The 19,956-nt window shown below is 39.1% G+C and overlaps 1 protein-coding gene across 2 annotated transcripts in view; it reads right to left on the bottom strand.

The window, feature by feature from the left end:
• ITGA8 (integrin subunit alpha 8) overlaps positions 1 to 19,956 on the bottom strand; it is a 120,151-nt gene that overhangs the window by 77,657 nt on the left and 22,538 nt on the right. For both annotated transcript variants that reach the window (XM_075419430.1, XM_075419429.1), the window contains exons 10-13: positions 19,170 to 19,226; positions 18,936 to 18,988; positions 13,327 to 13,532; positions 10,969 to 11,160 (exon numbers count right to left, since the gene is read on the bottom strand). In XM_075419430.1, the coding sequence (XP_075275545.1) occupies positions 10,969 to 11,160; positions 13,327 to 13,532; positions 18,936 to 18,988; positions 19,170 to 19,226 (508 nt within the window). The remainder of the gene's footprint in view (positions 1 to 10,968; positions 11,161 to 13,326; positions 13,533 to 18,935; positions 18,989 to 19,169; positions 19,227 to 19,956) is intronic.

The raw sequence follows: 19,956 nt of genomic DNA on the forward strand, positions 1-19,956 counted from the left end.
TACCAAAACCTGAAGATATCCTCCTCTTAAATAAACAACTGATTGAGACACAGCCATTACCATAAAGGCTACACAATGCACATGACAGAACTTTTCCTGGCAGCTCCCTCATAGCAACACCCACTGTAAGCCCAAAAGATTTAATATTCTGTTGGGGTTTGGGGTTTTGTGTTTGGGTTTTTTTTGTGTTTCTTGTTTGTGTTTTTTTTTTTCTTCAATGAAAAGGAAACATTATATTATGAACAGAAAGTGAAAGACAAGAAGGAAGGCGTTTCCCATTCTCTTCTTCCCAGCTGGACACTCCTGATGAATTCTGCAACAGACTTAACTTCGGATATGTACAGTTTTGTACTAGAATTGATTACTCAACTCAAAAGGTTTCCGTACAGGGCTATGTTATGGCAGAGACAAAACAGGTATTCAAGACTTCTTTAGATCCTGGTCTTGGGATGATTTCATAATCTGACCTTTTATTAAAAAATAAAGCACTCCAATCCTTCACAGGCACAAGGGAAAGCTTGAACACACAACTTGAGTAAGCTTAATGTAGCCTGTTTGAATCTGAAGTTAAAAAGAATGAGTCTGTCAGATACAGTTAGCCTCACTAGTACGAGTTGACTCTTAATTTCAGTATCTACACCTGTGTGGATTTCCCACTATCTTGGCATCTCCACTTTAATATTAAAGTGGATTTTGTACATCTGCTTAATAGTTCAACCCTGTTCTCCTTGGGACAGAGCTCAGATTATTTGAAGACAGAGGGTAATGGTTCTAGAGGAGCAATGACAGGCCCAGCCACCAAAAGACTGGTTTTCCATGAGCAGTTTTTCTGCATTGCCACCTCAGCCAGATTTGGAGACACAGCAAAATAGATGAGGGTGTTCAGTCATGGCACCATCACAAAGGCACTATTTGAGCACACTCTAAGGCCAGCCAGGCCCACGCTCATCCCGCTCTTGATTGGAAGCTCTTACTTTTTTCCTGACCTGTCCTTTATTCTCTGGTCTAAGTCATGCTTATTCCTGACTCAAAGAGCTTGAATGAATGAAACTACTCAGTAGGAGAAGTGGACTTAAGAATGAATATGCAAACAATAAATCATACTGACACCCAGTAGTGACATCTATGGTCTAATATAACAATCTAACAATCAAGTAGCAGAGTATTCACTGGAAGATCCATTAGGGATTTTGCTTTGCTTGTATTTGTTCTCTTACAGAGCAGTAGTTTCTTCTTTCTTTCATTGCCATGTGAGGTGCAACTCCTATGCCCATCATCGGAAAAAAACATTTTTGACATTGATACAAATCCATGAGATTTGAATACACATCAAATTAAAACACTTTTATAAGCAGAAGTTTTGAATTTATTGTGTGTTCTGCAGAAGAAAAGTTATTAATCATTTCTGTGAAAAAACATGAGATGTCTAAATTATCTGAAGTTTGGCAACCCTCCCCTCCTAAAAATAGAGAGAAGTTGTCTTTATTCATTGCTTGTTAATGCTACACATGCAATGTCACTGATGCAAAGGTCAGTAGCTGAAAAACAAGGGTTTAACAAGCAATTTCGAATTATATAGCAAAAAAAGCCAGCTTAAGTACTTACAACCCTTTCAAACAGAGTCTTAAGTATATGAAAAACTTTGCTACTTTGCATTGTTGAGGGTTTATTTCAAGCTCAGATTAAAATGTGTATAAATAAAGAGAGAAAGAAAGAGAAGTATCAGAATCATGAAATCTTCACTCCTTCTCATATTTCATGTTTTCAGGAGGATGAAGGACCTCATAGATATAAGTAGATGACCATTTTGCCTATGTCGTCTCATTGAGAAGATCCTTTATCAGCCACCACCCTCCATAGAAGCAGAGACCTGGAAGGAGGGGCTGGTGGCAGCAGCCGTGCGCTTCTGCCTCAATGCTGTTGTGGAATAAATGAGATGTGGGGTCACAAACACACTGCAAAAACTAAGAAAACAAGCATGTAGTGATTCTGAAGGAATTTTCAATTTGCATTTCAACACAGTTTGAGGGTTGTATGCACTAAAATCCCAGCTGGTGGAGTTCACAGAGCTTAATCCTGAAACAAGTGTCTTTGGCATGTACTTAACTGAAGTCAAGGGGCACTGTGCGAAGTTACACAATCCTCATGCTTATTTTAAATTTTACTTTGCTGTGAAAGGAAGGCTTGCAAGCTGTTGTCTGGTGAAGAAAATCCATTTTCTGAGACAGAATTATCATAAAAAGCTAAGGAAAGAGTATTCACAGATGGCATTGAGAGGCACACTGGATTTTGTAAGCTGGTCTGTTTACCTGTACCTTCTGCCATGTGGATGTGCCAGACCTGAAACACCAAAGGGCAGAAACTTGCCATGATGCTGACTAAGCCTTCAACTAACTGTGGGAAGTAGGAAGATCAACGAAGCCCTACCTCCAGTCTCAGCAAGATATATTCACTTATCAACTTGAGCAAATTCTTTGATCCCCTGGTATTTTTAAAGGACATCTCCATCCCCTCTGAGAGATGCAGCCCCAGGGAGTCTGGCAGGGAGAAACACGCGGCATGCTCAGCACCCCACACTTGGTTGGAGTCTGTCCAGCAGTCGCAAGAGAAATTGCCAAGACATGGTATCTCATCTCGCTTCATGGGGGGACAGTGGCCAAGAGCAACAGCCAGTGAAGGACTACATAATTGGCACACACTTCACTTGCGAGAAACCCAAATATGAAACGATAGCTGAGTCACCTCCCCACTGCAACTCTACCAGGATACTGGCAGGAAAGTGTTGACTTTATGGACTCAGAATGATTTGCCGACAGCTTTAAACATCACTTTGTGTAGTCTGACAGTTTAACTGCATAGTCTAAATAGGGACTGGAAAACAATTAGAATCCTATCTGAGTAGAGGTGCTAAGGGAAATTTCATAAAAGAGAGTGAGAAAACTGTGTAACTGAAAACCCTGTTAAAAAATCTTTGTCAGCCTTTTTGTTTTTTATTTCCCTCAGCAGATCAGGTGCCAAAAAGGCCCACAGTCAGACTTCTATATGTTTTCTAGGATTTCAGAGAGCACTACACTCCCAAACGTCAGCTGGAAAGGTCCAGAATAAAATTTCCTTTGACACAGAATTGTCCAGTTCAGCCAACTTTACTCAAGAATTTCAGTTAAATACTGGAAACAACCACCACCCAAAACAGAGTCACCATCTTCCAGTCCTATCATTCTCAACAGCCTTGATCCTTCTCTGTTTTTCAACCATTCTGGTCTGTTAAGGAGAACACTTAAGGCTAATTCAACTCAATGCTCTTCTTTAGTCTGAATGACTCCCTCTCCTAATACAATGCTCTTAATCATTATATTACAAACAAATCCAAAAGAGGGAAGTTAATATTCTATCACTTCAGTAAATCCCTACTTACTGGGATTAATTGCTTTATTCTTACATTCCATTGGGCACAATATTGCAATGTCATTCAATATCTCAAGGAATTTTAGAAAAGCGTACCTGTAAATTACACAGAGGATGATTTGCCATAAAATTAACATATTTGTAGGACATTTTGGCTTGTCACTACATTTTGATTGATTGTTCATGTGAAAACATAATTAGGTGGTAGAAACACTTCAACTTTTCTGGATTTGCTCCAAAATCCATGCCCTTGTTCTGGCTCCCACGCTCAGCAGACCTCTCTTACCAAAGCAGAAGCAGCTTCTCATTGATTTAATTTGTTTGTCTTCCACAAATCTCCTGGACCAACTTCATAATTAAATCATCACTAGATTAAGATTTGTGATATTGTTGGCACAATGCCTATTGCTCTCTCAAAAATTATGAATGCTGAGGAACCCTTCCCTCTCAGAAAGAAACTTGAGGTTCTTCTTCCCACTGTTTGAATTAAAGTACTTAGCAGATGGAGCTGTTAAATACTCCTATTTTAATAAGATCAGACCAGATTACTGAAGTTCTGAGGAAATCTTGTCTGATTTGATCACACTTGTTTACTTCTTAAAATGTTTCTAGAGTCATTTTTTTATACTAACTACATGCTACTCTTAAGAAAATCACTGAGTCCAAAATAACAAGGCGTGAAGATGCCTTTATACATTTCCCTTTGTTGACAAAGTCTTCACTAAAAAGAATAACCAAAAGAACAGGTCAACAGCTGTGTTTGTATAAAAGTGGGATACCTTGAAGCTTCAGTGGCACTGACTCCATGGTGACTATATTAATAACGAAGACTTACACAAGTGTCTGAACAGGCAGGGAGCAGAAACAATACTCTATAATTTATTTGAGCAATTAACTAATTAACTAATCAACAGTTTTTGAATAGTGAATTCATCTAGAGCACTGCTCTGAATCTACCCACACTGTTAAAAGAAACTGGGTAAATCATCCTGGTTCACAAACACATTTGAAGAAACTATAGTCTGCTGGAGGACATGCCACAAGAAGAAAGCAAGCTTAATGAGTTGAGTAAGTTATTAATTATAAACTATTTGCTCAGTTGTAATCAGCCATCAAGTGACCGAACATATGCTGAAATGTGAGGGTGGAAACCTTACAGCCTCTATATGCCTGAGCCCAGCACAGACAAATGAACCAGCTGGAAGTGTGACACCATCACCTAGATAATCACAGACTCCAAGCACTCAGTGGGGACCAGCTTTGAACAGATGCCCAGAAGCCAAAAGAAACAAATTTCTTTCCCATTAAATAGATTTATGGATTTCTTTTGTTCCTATGAAAAATTGTATTATGCTAACAGAAAAAGACAATAGAAAATTATAAATTAAATAAACTACAGTTCAAAATACGTGCCTAAGCTGAGGCTTCATTGCCTGCTCCAGGCCTTGATGATACAAGTAAAGCCCAGGATGGAGCAAAGGGGTCCTAAAAGCCCCAGATTTACTGGGGACTGTAATGGAAGCTGTGTTGAAAGTTATTACATTGTTCAGATGTTCCAGCACAGAAGACAGCCAGGAAGGTTGTACTGAGGCATGGATTTCAGAAGATCTCGGGCAAATCGTGGAGAGCTGCTATCACAGAAGATCCCAAGCTATATAAACTCTGTTATGGCCTGGCCAGTACAGCCTCAGACACAGCATAATGCTGCTTTATTATGTCCTAACCTTGCCACTGAAAAGTGCAGCACAGAATCTCGCACATAGTTCCTTCCAACTGCCACTGTATTTGCACTTAAACTGATGAGAAAAGCACTTTTTCTCTTCATTCACAGCTCCCCCCCCTTTATTTCTTTAATTCCCTTTATTTTTTTTTACCTGAATGTCAATCCAGAGTAATGGCATTAAGTCAGTATTTACTATAACAGCACAAGTGAGATTAGATCCTCTCCTTTTAATATAACCTTAGAACATGAGTTATCAGAAAACTGTGAAATGGATTGTCTGCTGAAAGATGTTACAATTATGTCAGTGTTGGCAAATTACTGCCAGCGAATGTGTCTATGTGCCATCCCTGCACTGCCTGTGGTGGTATCATTAGAATGGCCCTAAGGCAGTTGGCCCATGCCAATTACTGGTCTTCCAAAAGAGAGCACAAAGCAACCCTGTTTTGGCAAGAAAGTGAGTTTGATAGTATGGACAAGGACTGCTCAGTGACAGTTCAGAACCAGAGAAAAGCGTATTTGAATTACTAGTGAAGATGTAGCTTAAGAGGATTATTTGATCTTTTCCTTCAAATGCTGGGTACACTTTGTATACTGGAGAGATACTGAGTCACTCGGGTAAGTACGACACAAAGCTTGTCAGTGTTGTGCTTGGAAGACTGGGAAAGCCCCATGTTGTTTGTTGCCCCGAATAGTCACATCAAAAAGCACAGAGCTGGCTTGGTACACTCAGTCTATCTGACTGACATGCTTAATCTGCCTTCCTCCTACTGCTTCCCCCTCACTAGCCTTATTTGACTACAAAGTTTGGTCAGAGTCTGCCTAACTCTTACATGACTGCAGAGAAAGGAGCATCCATCCATTCATTACCACCACCACCACTGTTTGGCACCACAGTTCTTCTGCTAAGGAGGAACACAGCTGTTTGGGGCTGAGGGTGATGAACACTGCCACAGAGAGAGGGCAGCCACGTGTCTTCAGAGCCACACAGCTGTTAGGATGATCTGCAGAGTTTTCTGCCTCTGCTGCTCCCCAGGGCTGAAAGTTTCCCACTACCTCTGAGCCTGCAAAGCAGAGACTACCATATTATCATCCCTATCTGTGTTGATAAAGGAATAGTTCTGAGTACATCACATCTGGAGTGCCTATCAGTACGACACAATTTACAGAAGTCCTACCCTGGAAAGCAGCAGAGATGTAAACCAAGGGTTGTGCTTAATAACAAAAACTAAATCTTCCATGTTGAAAGGTTAGAAACCCTCCTGTATTTTCATAATGCTGAGAGTATAGGTCTGTTATTGTTACAGTGATAACACCTTCAGCCAGGACAGCTGACAACAGATGGTCATGACACTGACAGGACTGCTAATGAGAAGGAAAACCAGCCCTGCTTGCATGCTGATCCTACTAGAGAAAGGTTCATTTTTAGGTGTGATGTTGACTAGGTGGCCATTCAGCTGTCTGTATCTTGCGCTTTGTGCAGTGAGTGGCTACACAAGTGAAATATATAAAGTCAGGGAACGAGCTTGAGCACTGTGTCGGTACTGTCCAGATTTTTATATTGTTAGCACAGACTCTGGTCTGATTTTAGTGTGTGCAAGTTACTACTCTCCCAGATAGTGGCCAGGAATGGTCTGGGGAACAGCCTGAGCCAAGGACCTTTCCCAAAAGGCAGACTGGGTATGGCTATCCTGTTTCAGTGGGCAGGAGAGTTTCATCTGATGATAGTGAGATGTGCTGTGCCACATAGCTTCAAGGCCAGACCACAGTTTCTGGCTCACTTTATTTTCTTGCACAAACACAGTCACAGATACCAATGAAAAACATTTGGGATTATTGTTTTGTCAAGTATTAATTCTGGTTTTCTTCTCAGTGGGGAAAATACAGCTTTTTTTTTTATGTCAGATAAGTTCAAAACCCAGGTCAATGGTAAAATCTTTATTAGAAGCAATGCTTTAGCCAGACATAAGTCACATTTCACACACTGCTTTTTACATAAAAATGTATAAACAAGAGGCAGCACGTGATGGCAAGACTGTACCATCATCTGGTACAGCAGGACTGGTGTGCTATTTGCCGCTGCACAAGGAACAATTAAGCAAATTAGGGTTCCTTCCACAGGCAGGCTGTAGGGCCCCTTGCTACAGGTTGCTGTGGATGCCAAAAGTTCACATGAGTTCTACAACTGATTGGTCAAATTCATGGAAGAGAAGTCTGTCAAGGGCTATTAAATTTGAGGATGCCACCTCCGACTGAAAAACACCTTGCTCTTCCAGTTGGTTAGAGCTGGGTGAATATTCTGGGAAATGTCACAACAACTGCACAGTTTCCTGGATCTGTTGTTGGCCACTGCTGGAGACAGGCTACAGTGCTAGACAGATCTTTCACCTGTATCGGTATGGCTGCATTACGTTCTTCCCTGCCTGTTCTGCTACTCCATCATTAAACCTGTCCATGATCAGTTTTCTCCCATATTTATTACACAATTGGGGTCCTGGGGGACAAGAAGGTCTTCCTCTGCCTTTCCTAGATAAGACCAGGAAGCAGGAGGTGGTCTCTCTCCCTTTGCTGGCCAGGAGTTACAGGAAGAGGAGGAAGGAGAAACCACTCCTCGATCCACAGGAAAGGCAGGGGATTTGAACAGCACTGAGTATTAGGCAGCCGTTGTCTGCTCCCTATTACTTTCTCTGCTGCTGAGCTTATACCGGCATTTGGATGAAGAGAGAAAGATATCACTTCTGTGCCAAATGGCTGGTCTTCTCCAGAAGGCTAACAGGTAGATCTTAGCCTGAATTGAACTCCCAGCCAAGAGAGGATTTAGTCTTTGTCCAATAGGAGAAAAATTTGACTGTGATTCACCCTCACTTTTCAGGAACTATATTCCTCAACCTGTAACTCAGTCTCTAAGAGCGCTGGTTCCTGAGCTCAATACAGTGAGCCCAGGACGAAGTTCAGTGGTCTGTGATAAGAAGCCACACAAACAGGTGGCATCTTCTGGCCTCCAGGTCTGTGACCTGCTCCAAGAACATTAATGCATTGTCTGATTTAAAGAAAAAGGTCTGAAACTCTAAAAACTCTGAAAAATGGTACAGAAGCACATTAAAAATGAAGTGGCAGAGTAACTCCCCATCTCTCAGCCTCTCATTTCCTAGCAGGGATATGCCTGCCTCATGAACGTTAGGCACAAGGACTTAAATAAATTGTACAAGCACAACTACAGTTATATGAGTCCTCACAAATTGGTGTCACTCCTGAACTTCTTGCAAGCGTGTTCCCTTGTTGCCCTCATTTGTCTTCACACAACACTTCCAACTCTAGCAATGGAAGAGCTGATTGCTTGGAGAATCTTACCTTAGACTGCAGCAATACATATTTATACCTACAGCCAGACACCACAGCTGGCTCTCATTTCCCAGTCTGTGGGAACTGAACTTCTGAGAGTGATGAGTCAGCATAATTTGGTTTTAATACTTTTTTCTTTTTATAAAATGGTTGCTTTTATAATATACACATTAAAAAGCTTAAACAAAAACTTTTGAGATGTTTTCCTAATCTTTCACAATGCTCTCAAAATCACAGTCACAACCAGTAGTTTGGGAAGCACTGAATTCAAGGCTATTTTCCTAGGCCTTCTATAGTTAGCAAATACTCTGCCTCTCAGCTGACATCTGAAATAGAACTTCCTTCCTATTCCTTCCAAGTTCAGTCCCTCGTTTCCTCCTTGCACAAGGGTTGCCCTTCAGCACTTCGATCAGGAGGTGAAGAAGAAAAGCTGTTTGACACAAGAAGGATTACTTAATTCATTGCCTAGTGTGTTTGTCCTGGACTTACATTTCCCCATATTATTTCCTTTCTTTTTTTCCCTTTTTCCCACAGGAAGGCATTCTGGTTTTGTGCTAATACTGTGCCATGGCTGTGCTATTTTTACAGTTCTGTTTTGGTGCTTTAAGTCTTTGTGAATTAAGAAAGAGGTGGTTGACTGATGGTAAGGTTTATTCTTCCATAATTTTCTGACAGATTCTCACCAGTACTCTGGACTGCTCATCCAGATACTCAGAACGAGAGGTGGAGGGACAAGACAGTTACAGTTACTGCAGGGCCAGGCGTTGCTAAAATAAGTAATTCATTTAGTAAACCCAAGCCATTTAACACATAGTGAGCTGATACGACAATGTGAAATTCTGCAAGTAGGATGCATAGCGGAGCCAACAATGACAAGCAGAATAACTCCAAGAAATCTCACAACTGAGTTGACTATAGCAGTTCCTCAGTACACATTTAGAAAGATGAAGACTCATCACCCAAACTTTTCACAAGTTAGCTTAAAAGATGCTCCACATAAAGTATGCAAGTACACTGGTTAGACTTCTACTCTTCTTTCTTCCCCATGTGACTCAAAGATGACCTGAAAATATCTCTCCCTTCCCTCTCTCTATCTTTTCGATCTTAGAAGTGTCAGGAATGCAATATCCTGTTTTCTTTAGTTTTGCTGGGGGACCTTGTGGGTGCTTTAGGAAATGTTTAAATGCTGAAATTTTAAGAAAGAGTTCCATTGTCCAAAAGAACCTCTTTAGTCACGGACAATGAAAGAGTATTAATAGCAACATCAACACTATGCAAACAAAAAGTCAGAACAGTGTTTAAAAGCCCTTTCTTTTCTGAAACGCTAATGATCCTCTCTCTTCAGTCTTGTGATAGCCTCACTTTATTACTCTGCAGTCAGCTTTTCTGTTTGTAAAACCGTAATTTCTATTCTAAACACCCCCTCCCAGAAACTCTCTTCCGCTTTTGAAAAAACACATCTTTCAAGGTTTTTACAATCCATCACAAAAAGGTAACAGAGATTCCATTTTTGTCCCTTTGAAAATCACAATTTTCACTTTTAAAACAATACAACTTTTAAGAACACTAGCCTTGAAATAACCTGGGCTAACTAAAGAGATTTCATAGTAAGTTAGGGAAGTAAAGAAAAAAACTATTAGCATTTTACTGTGGATGAACCTTTCACAATAGCAAAATACAATGTTTTACTGCACAACCTTGCTAAGTCTTCTGAATTGTGAGAAAAGAAACAGAACAGATTTGCTTCTAGAGGAGAGAGCAAGTACATACAAGCACATAAAAAATAGCTCTAACTTTCAGACTACTTACAATGCTACAAACATGTCTCTTAAAAAAATAAATACCTCCCCAGAGAAATTCAACCAACATTACAAACTTGAAAAATTCTACTGCATGTCAGGTAAACTGATAAGGAAGAATTAAAGCTAACCTAAAAAGGAAGAGTCCATATAGCAGAATGAAAACATAAAAGGGATGGAAAGGCCCAAATGAAGTATCTGCCTTAAAGCAACGTCCTTGCATTCTCTCTGCTTTTTCATAATGTAATCAAAGCCATTAAGAACCTATATATAGCTCAGTGTCTCTTTGGACAGCAAAAAAAACAACTTAGCAACACAACCAAGTCAATCCCTTCTTCTACAACACAATATGTTTTTAATTAAGAAAGAATGCCAGGATGAAGGAGACCTTACAAGTTCAATAAGCTGAGAGCATTCAGTTTTTGGAAGTGGGGGGAAAGGGTTAAGCTTTTCACTGTAAACTTCACATGTTTTATGTTAATGTAACTATTTAAGCCCCTTCTTGCCTTTCTGATCATGTCTTTTGACAGGAAAGGGAGTATTTGTTTTGTCTGATTTTAAATCTCAGGAAAGCAAGCTAGAACTGTTCAAAAATGTCTATTCTTTATTCTGATCTCTGCCTTCCAAAAGGAGCAGTTTAAGCATGATGCATTTTCCAGAGAATGGAAGTATGAAATTCCCTTTCTAACAGAAAAATCTTACCTGGGTAATCATTCTTGTCTACATCTGAGTCTCCTCTTAGAGTGAAGCCAAATCCCGAAGGCATGGACTGTGAGGCCCACGCTCCATTGAGAACCTGGGAAGGGTTAGTATTTAACCCATTACTGTATCCATTGTAAATGAGCACTTTTCCTCTTCTATCTTCTCCTGCAAATGGTGCACCAATAGCAATGTCTGCAGTGCAATAAAAGAATAAAAAGAACAGGCACAATTAAAATAAAGCAAAAATTAAGTCCCTGCAGGAAAACAGACATAAATGGCTTCTGCTACATACATGCAAGAACGTGAACATTCTGTACATCTGTATGGATTCTAGCTTTAAGGCAAATACACAAAAATGTAGTGTATTTTCTGTGTCAAACTTTCACGGCAAAAGCTTATAAAATCATCCTAAGAAGGGGTTATTTTATTATACTAAATAGTCAGTCAACACTGGATTCCTCTACTTTATTTCCAGGGCATTTAATAAGCTTTAATAAACCAAGATTTAATGAATGCCTGCTTCTACTTCCATATTTTTAAACAGACACAAATTTTCTTTGATTTCCTCTATCACCTAATTAATAAGTAACAGTTGTTACACAAAATTAATTTTCTTTTTCCAGATAAAATATTCAACATAGACAAAAAAAAACCCCACCCCCCTCAAACATCCAGTGCTTTAGTATGCAAAAGAGATCAATGGAATATAATGTTTTCCTCTATACCAAGCCAACATCTTATTGAGAAATGGGAATAGTACTGAGTCAGGAATTGAACCAAAGGCCTTGGGCACTATGCAATTAAGCACTGCAATCCTTAAAAAATGAGGTGCCATATCCAAGAAGCGGAACTGACAATGCTCTTCTTAGTTCCTATGCATGGGATGTGGAGAGAATCATGTGTCTACACTGAGATTCAACAGTCGCACTAGCTGAGCTAGCCAACAGGAAACATTAGAGGAGGATACGTATCTATGGCTCTCATTTTTAGGTTCTGAACTAGGACCTGATGCTGGACTCCTTTATTAAATCTGACTTCAGCACCTGGAATTTGTACCTTCACTAAAGGCAGGAGTGCACCAAAGGTCTATGACTGGCATCTTCAGTTATGAAGCAGAAGACTTTGGCTCTAGATCCTGCTTAGACTTCTCCATACAGCTAAAGAGAAAAGCAGGAGTGTTTCCTCCCTGCACTACCAGAATGCTGGAGAGCAGGGATATAAACCTTCCCTGTCCAGAGAAGCTGAGGTCTTCTGCTATGGCTCACAGTAGAAAACAGAAAGCCTTCACCGTGGGGTCTAGCTGGGCTGAAATCCATGACGGGATTCCAGGACAACCCATTGAGGGTCTTCTCAACAGTTACAATCAATAGCTTCTACCCACAGGATGGTATTCGGATTTTGTGTACCCTGAACCCCAATACAATTCTATGGCTCATGACATGACTTATCACTTGCACAGGAGCCAGACATTGGTGACATTGCTCTAGAGTCTAGAGGCTAAAGCACCACGAAAAACAGCCCTCAACTTAAGGAGGAGCAGTCCATTAATTTTTGCTTAGTGGGCCAACTATCTGTAAGGCTACTGTGCAAAATACCTCCTCCATGAAAAATTCCTTGGAGTTTTAGATGCAGTGATGCCTACTTTGCAGATCCCTAACATCCTGGAAATAAGAAGTAAGGAAATGCAGGCAGGGAAAAACAGAGTGTTATGGACCGTGTCTAGAAGACTAACTCTAGATGCTCAAGGCATCCGAACTATCTCAGATCATTACACAAGTTAGTGTATTCGGACTGTTTTCTTGAATTTAGGCTCCCAGTTAATTCACATGGATGTTTTGTTGTGTGCATGTGCTATAGTCATTTGAAAAAGGTCTCATTATGCACCTGTTTCTTTTGGTGCCTGAGTACCAGTGGAAGTCTGACTCAAAAATAGTATGTCTGTACTTGTCCAATTCTTTTATTGTGCGCAAAATGCTCCATTTATTGAGCCTCATTAAATTCTCAAACTCATCCAACCATTTGAGGAGAGAAGGAGAACTCTGGTCTAAACAGATGCAACATCTTAACTAAGTATTTAAAAACAATTCTAGTCATAAACCAAGATAATTTTATTCAAATGAACATGCTAATATTTAGCAAAAAGAAGCACTGTAGTCAATATGACTGTCCTCCTATAGGTAAGCTTTTCTTGGTTTGGCCCTCAGTATCAGTTTCATTAGGATTAGTGTAAATTCTCATGACTTTCGAAGACAGTTACATGTTAAAAAGCACTGCACAGGCACTTCATATTCACTGCTTAGCCATTCTTAATTTCAGTGTTATACAGAGATATATATTACTGCATTATATATAAATTACCATTATATCCATCTTGATTGAGATCTCCAAGGTGCGTGATTGCACTGCCAAATCTCGCGAACACTTCAGTGCCTGTCAGAATTTGTGCATCTTGGAAGATGAAAGCACTTTCTTGCAGGTATAGATAAACTTGCCCAACTTCTTTAGGCTTGCTCTCAAATTCTCGTTCCATAAAGAGAGGAGCGCCAACTAAAATATCATCTAAACTGAAACAGTCAACCAAAACACAGTGTCACAGAGAGATTGAGTGTAATCAACACAGTTCATGCATTTGTTAAACAGGAATCTGACAATTATCATAGAGTCATAGACTAACGGAGGTAAGAAGGCACTTCTGGTGTTCTAGTCCAGACTCTTGGTCAAAACATGGTAAACGGGGGAAGGCTGCCCAGGGCCATGTCCACTCCAGTTCTGAATATCTCCATGGATGGAGAGTCCACAGCTTCTCTGGGAAACTGCTTCCAGTGTTTGATCACCCTTACAGCAAAAACATTTATTCCTAGGTTTAAATGGAATTTCTTCCACTTCAATTTATCCCCACAATAGACACTGAAAAGCTATACATTGCAGTCAATGATCCAGAAGTCAGGAATTTAACACAGAGGGGACCCATGTTACTAGAACAAATTTTAGACAGATTTTAGTATAAAATCTAGCTCTTTAAAATTATACATTACTAAGTGAACAAAAGAACAAAAATTGCCACTTCCCAGCAGATTTTTGACACATGAAATATGGGTAGAGCATCAATTAACAGAGGATGCCTCATCACTAATTCAAATGGAAGCTGGGATACAAAGCCAAAGCTTTATTTCTGAAAACACTTCTATTGAATATTAGGTACACGAGTAGTTGCAGTGCTCACGCAATTTGCTTTATTAAGTGTTAAAGAGAAAGGACATCATAGAATCACAAAAGCATAAGGCTTAGAGGGAAAAGTCCTTCTGTCCATTTTGCTACTCCAAGAAGATCCAGGAAAAGAAGACAAACTAATCAAAGCATATTTTGCCTGTTGTCGTTCTAAACGGGGGTGTTTTGAACTATGTTATGAACATTTACTTAGCAGGAAAAAAAGACCCTTTACTATATGGTAAAGAATAAAATCAAGCAAAATTGATAGACAGGTATCAAGCAGAAATATTCTTAATAGATTTTTCTGAGATCTGAAATGATAGTATCAGATTAATTTCTGAAGTTTGCTCAAGCCCATATAAACTAATAGGATAATTCCCATTATATTCAGTGGACATTGGTCATCCATATTAAGCAACTCTGTCACTGCAAATAACTAATACTACTTGATCCCGCAATTTTTGATTTGGAAAACATATTCTCTTCCTCTAACATGAAACTTTGTTCAAATTTCGTAAAACTTGTAGAAAACTTTCTATTCTCAATTCATCATATTCCCAATAGTGATGTTTTCACAAAGGCTTTATCCATTAGTAAACCACTTAGTAAAATTACACTACACTGTTTTTTCCAATCCTGATAAAAAAACCCTGTATGATTTACTCAGCTAACTACTTTCCAATAGATATATACTTTGGTTCTAAGATATATAACATAAAACAGTACAGAATATCTCATCTAGAAGCCTTTTAATCACATTGTAGAACTTACACATTCTATAAATTGTGACAAAATACTTCTAGAAATGTTATTTTTGTATTAAGTTTTATAGTACATTTCCATAAAGGAAACTGTAATTCAAAATGTCAGGTCACTGTGGTACAGTTGTTCTATTCTTTATAGGTCAAATTTTACTCCATGGCATGAATAACTAAAAAAGGAAGGAAGCAGATGCTGACTTGACATCAAAGGTGGGATTTTCCTTTCACACTAAACATCAAAAGTCCTCCTCTACTAATGGAAGATGTTCGTGGTTGGGATAGAATGTCACCTGAAATGGTTGCCATGAAACAATGGCAGTAACAGAAACAGATCATGAATGCTCTTTTTTTCAGAAGTTCTTTTATGTATGCCATATACTAAAAGCATAACACAGTAGCACTGTCATCAGTTATTATCTTAGTACATCACAGTCCAAATATTGCCCATAAGATTGGGACCCCATGGTGTTATGAATAAAATATGAACTTGGCTCCAATTAATATTTTACAAATGAAGGCTTGTAAGACTAGGGGAATATTTTTTCAGAGGTGGTAAGGAACCAAAAGATTCAGAACCAGGAAGCTCCCAGTATATCAATGTAAAATAAGTAGATACCTACATACCTTTAGAACTCTGGTCCACAGAACAATATCCAGAGCGCCTATCTATCTGACTATCTGTCATCCACAGTGGCCTAAAACTCTCTAAGCAGAAGCCTAACCCAGAATGTGAGATTCACCAGGTGAGATAGAAAGCAAGCAGACAAAAGCTGGAGTCTGTTGTGCAGGGGTCACAGCATCTCAGCTGGAAGTGCACAATGCCAGGTTATTTTTCTAGGAAAATTTCTACTTTGTTAAAATAAATGACCACGATTGTATAAAATGTGTGAATAGTTCAGGGGGCAGGGATCAGAACCCAGTATCTAAGATGGCTCATCTTCTGATGTGCTGAGGGAAAGGTGGGAAGAAGGCAGTCATCTAAAATATATTGACGTATCTCTAAACTGGTTACAGGCAGCAGAGCTACCCAGAACACCCGTGAGCACTTAGTTTGCTTTCCCTCCAGGTCTTAGCATGATTCTATGATTCTATGTCTCACCCACACAAAAGCCTTCCTTTCCTCACCCTCTTGATTTTCCCCGTTCTCTGTCAGTGCGGAACTCTGTAGGTCAAGGCAAGCTGCTACACGAAGTCCTCTGCAAGAAGGAATTCCCCCTCAGGCAATTCTAGGGTTTTGGGTTTGTTTTTTGTTTTGCACTGTCACAGCAGCATACCATAGCCAGAGGAAGGATTCTTCAGCTAGCCTGCTCTCTCTGATCCTCATTTACTTATTCCTGGTTTCTCTCCAAGTGGGTAACAAGCAAATAATTGCTGCTTGCCGTGTTTTATGGTCAGTTTTACCTTCCAGCTCCTACAGTTTCAGTATTTAGACATCAAGCTGTCAAGAGGGGTCACTTCTTTGGTTATAAGTACCTATGTGATTGGAGTTGCGCATTTTTGTTGGTGAGGGAGGATATTTCAATTGGCTTTTAAATTGTAGGAGTTTATATTTACAAGATAGGAGTTCTAAGCCAAATTCAGGTTGATGTGATCGCTTTTAAAAGGCCATAAGAGCAAAGCAAAAGCAAAAGCCCCTGGACAGTAATATTAAACTATAAAGTGCAGTTCAGTTTGCAGTGGTATTTTGAACTGATTCATTAGATTTATTTCATCATTATACTAAGATGTTGCACTTAATATAAATTATATATTTATTTTTGTTCCAGCACAGAAATGTAACCAGCCAGTATTGCTTCCCTTCTGATAAAAATAATCTTTAAAAAGCACAAGCTGACCACCTGCTGAGACTGTACGTGGTTTCTTTGTATACTGACAAGTAATAAAACGCAGGAGTATGGGAAATGTCAAGAGGACAAAGTATAACTTGATATAGGCCAAATAAAAGACTAGTAAACAGTTTATTCCACTATTTTTATTGGGCTGTTACAGTCTAAATTGAAAGTGTTCTCTTTTTTCCTCTTTACTAGGAATGTAGTCTGTAAGTTGACAGCACAGCTTGATTTGTTAAATTTCATTGTGAATTTCTCATTATTAGCACTGGGCAACTAAACAGTACTTCAAACTATATCCTCAGTTTTCCTGTTCTGCTTAGAATTCTGATGTGATGCAGATAAAACTGCGAAAGTCACCCTGGAACACCTGCAGAATTGCTGGAGCAGAAGATCTACAGAGCTTTTTCCTAGGATGATCCTAATCTTTGAGCCATGTCTTCAGTCTTATTACAGCAAAGCATCATTCCTATTAATCTTTTCAGCACATAGCTTAATCAGGTTTCTCATACTGGTAAGGCCATTACTAACTCCTTTGTCATTAGCTGCACAAAAAACCCAAGTGAATTTGAAGTGGTCATTTCCTTTTTGCCTTTTTTTTCTCTCTGTTTTACTCTCCCTTTCAGAAAAATATTTCTATCAACTATATGTGCAAACCAGCAAAGACAGACTACGTAACTAATAAGACATGTTTATCAAGTAAAGCTTTTTGTGTTTTGTTTTCCGTGGGATGTTTGGATCTCAGAGAGAGTCATTAGATTTCTTTCAAGATATAGACTGGGAGACCACACAGGCCTCAGCAGTTTGATTATATTTTTGACATAAACTGTGGTCTTAGAGGTACACAGAAAATATGAGACCTGCCAAGTAACCCTACAATTCACAGGAAATAACCTGCACAGGAAATAGTTTGGTTCAGTGAGAAGTTAAATAGCAAGTTCCCTGAAAGTCTAATGAGTGTCTGTTGTAACTTAGATCAATGTTTCTCCACCCTTTCACATTAGTAATGCATTACGGTAGGACTAAATTAATCCTGACTCTGTATATCATCAAAATAGGAATTATCAAAAGCTGTGGTACTATGACATTATTTGACCTCAGAAACTTGGAAAGATTTGAGTACTATGAAGCCACCACAGAAACTGTTGAAGCTTTCTTTTTTGTTTGTTTTTGTTTTGGAACTGCAAAAACATTTTATCACATTTCTTTACTTTTCTCTTTTCTTATATCCCTCACTCTTTAAAGGGTCACTAGTCACTGATGGGAAGCAATGACTTAGCCCAGAAAAATTATTTAATGCACTATGTTTAAGCACCTAGTAAGAAATAATCACAAGAAAAGAATATGAAGTAGACACATCTGAGACATTTTGCAATAGGCAAGAGTATGCCACAGCTCTAAATATAATCCTGGTTCACCTTTGTGCAGACTTCCAAGGCTCTGAGCTTCAGAGATATTTATCTCCTTGCTAGAAATCTAGTATCAATATTCACTTACTAAAGTCCCGATCTTCTAAAACACTTAATCAGACTTTACATGAGTTCAAAGTTAGCAAGCATTTTGTTCAACAGGGTCTGAAATCCCCAAGCATCTTAGGCATGACCCCAGGAGCCGAGCAGCATTCTCCCTCAGACAAGCACAATGCCTGTTGTAACAGCTACGGGCCATAGACACTTTTTGGTCCTCTGGAGGATGAAAATGGATGGCCAACCAGCAGGTGCTGGAATGAGGAGCTGATGATACTGGAAAGCTTTTAAAATTGAGAAGTGAAGCTATGGATGGTGCACATGTGAGAAGACTTACCTGCTTTTGAGAATGGGAGAATGAAACCTGACTTTTCACCTAGCTCTTCCCAGCAGTAGCTAGTGCTGTTTATTCACTGTTCTTCTACATGGGCCTGTTTCCTAAGACTTTGGACATTCCCACTGTGCCACACTGCTTTGAATATATATTCAGGAAGATAAATTCACCCAAACTAGGCCTGCAAATACTTGTGCCACTGTGATTGCACAAAGATAAACCTATGTGAACAATTAAAATTAGAAAAGCAGAGAAGGCAAAAGAAGCATTTTGAGGTATGAAGCACCTGAAAATCTATGTTTATTATTAAATATCAGGCATTGCTTCTATTAATGTTCAGTGGAGCTGAATATATTTGGTAACCTACCCATCATTGTTAACATCAGATACTGCAACAGTGTACCCGAAATAAGACGCCATCTGGAAATAAAAAACAAGAGATAGGCTTTCATATCAGATATCAATTTAAAAAAAAATGTTTACTGATATCTTCTTTGTTTCTATTGTCATTAATTCTAAAAAATATTTTATATATTCTTGAAACTATGTTAATGAAACTATATCCTCTATAGTATTTCATCATGTAGTTGCTTGACATTACCTGTTCACCCGTGAAGTTCTGGATAAAGGTCAAGTCTGAAGAATTAATAATTGAGACCTGGTAACAGAAAAATATGGCAAGTTTCAAGCACACATGGAGATGTTGCAGCTCAATGTCACTGCAAACCAATCTGACACACTGAAAGATGGTCCAAGTGGCCAAGAAAAACCAACAATTCTTTTCTGTCACCACAGTTTTCCTGTATGATCTTGAACAAATCACTAAGATTTTATGAGTCTCAGGTCCCCCATGAATAAGATGGGGAAAAGATTATTTCCCTTCCTTATTGGATGCTGACCAGAAGCAAATCACAGACTATCAGCTAATCAGTGACTACATTATTAGACATGAAAACATGAACTTAAAGCATAAAGAAAAAAAATATATATATACATCCATACACACACAAATATCTATACATACACACACCTTTCTTCTGAAAAATGGTATGAATATGTTCCAGAGTTACCAGGAGTTTTGGGTCCACACAACCAGAGAATGCGTGTGTGGCTGGGATCTCTGTTTCCCGATCAGGTTAGTTATGAAACTTTTTTTTCCTGTGAGGTAAAAGATGTATCCACACATCTGTATTGTCTTCTCCCTTCACTTCTAACTGCGTGTCATGACTCTCTGCATCTGGTATTCAGTGTACGCACTTAGACCAATGAAAATAAACACTGGGTATCAATATTCTGAACTTGGACTTCTCTCCACTGTGGACACAGTATTGCACATGAAATACGCTAACCTATGGATAAGCTTAGGTCTGATAGAACACTCAGTGAGT

Source organism: Opisthocomus hoazin, chromosome 4 (assembly GCF_030867145.1).
Source record: "Opisthocomus hoazin isolate bOpiHoa1 chromosome 4, bOpiHoa1.hap1, whole genome shotgun sequence".
Taxonomy (NCBI): Eukaryota; Metazoa; Chordata; class Aves; order Opisthocomiformes; family Opisthocomidae; genus Opisthocomus; species Opisthocomus hoazin.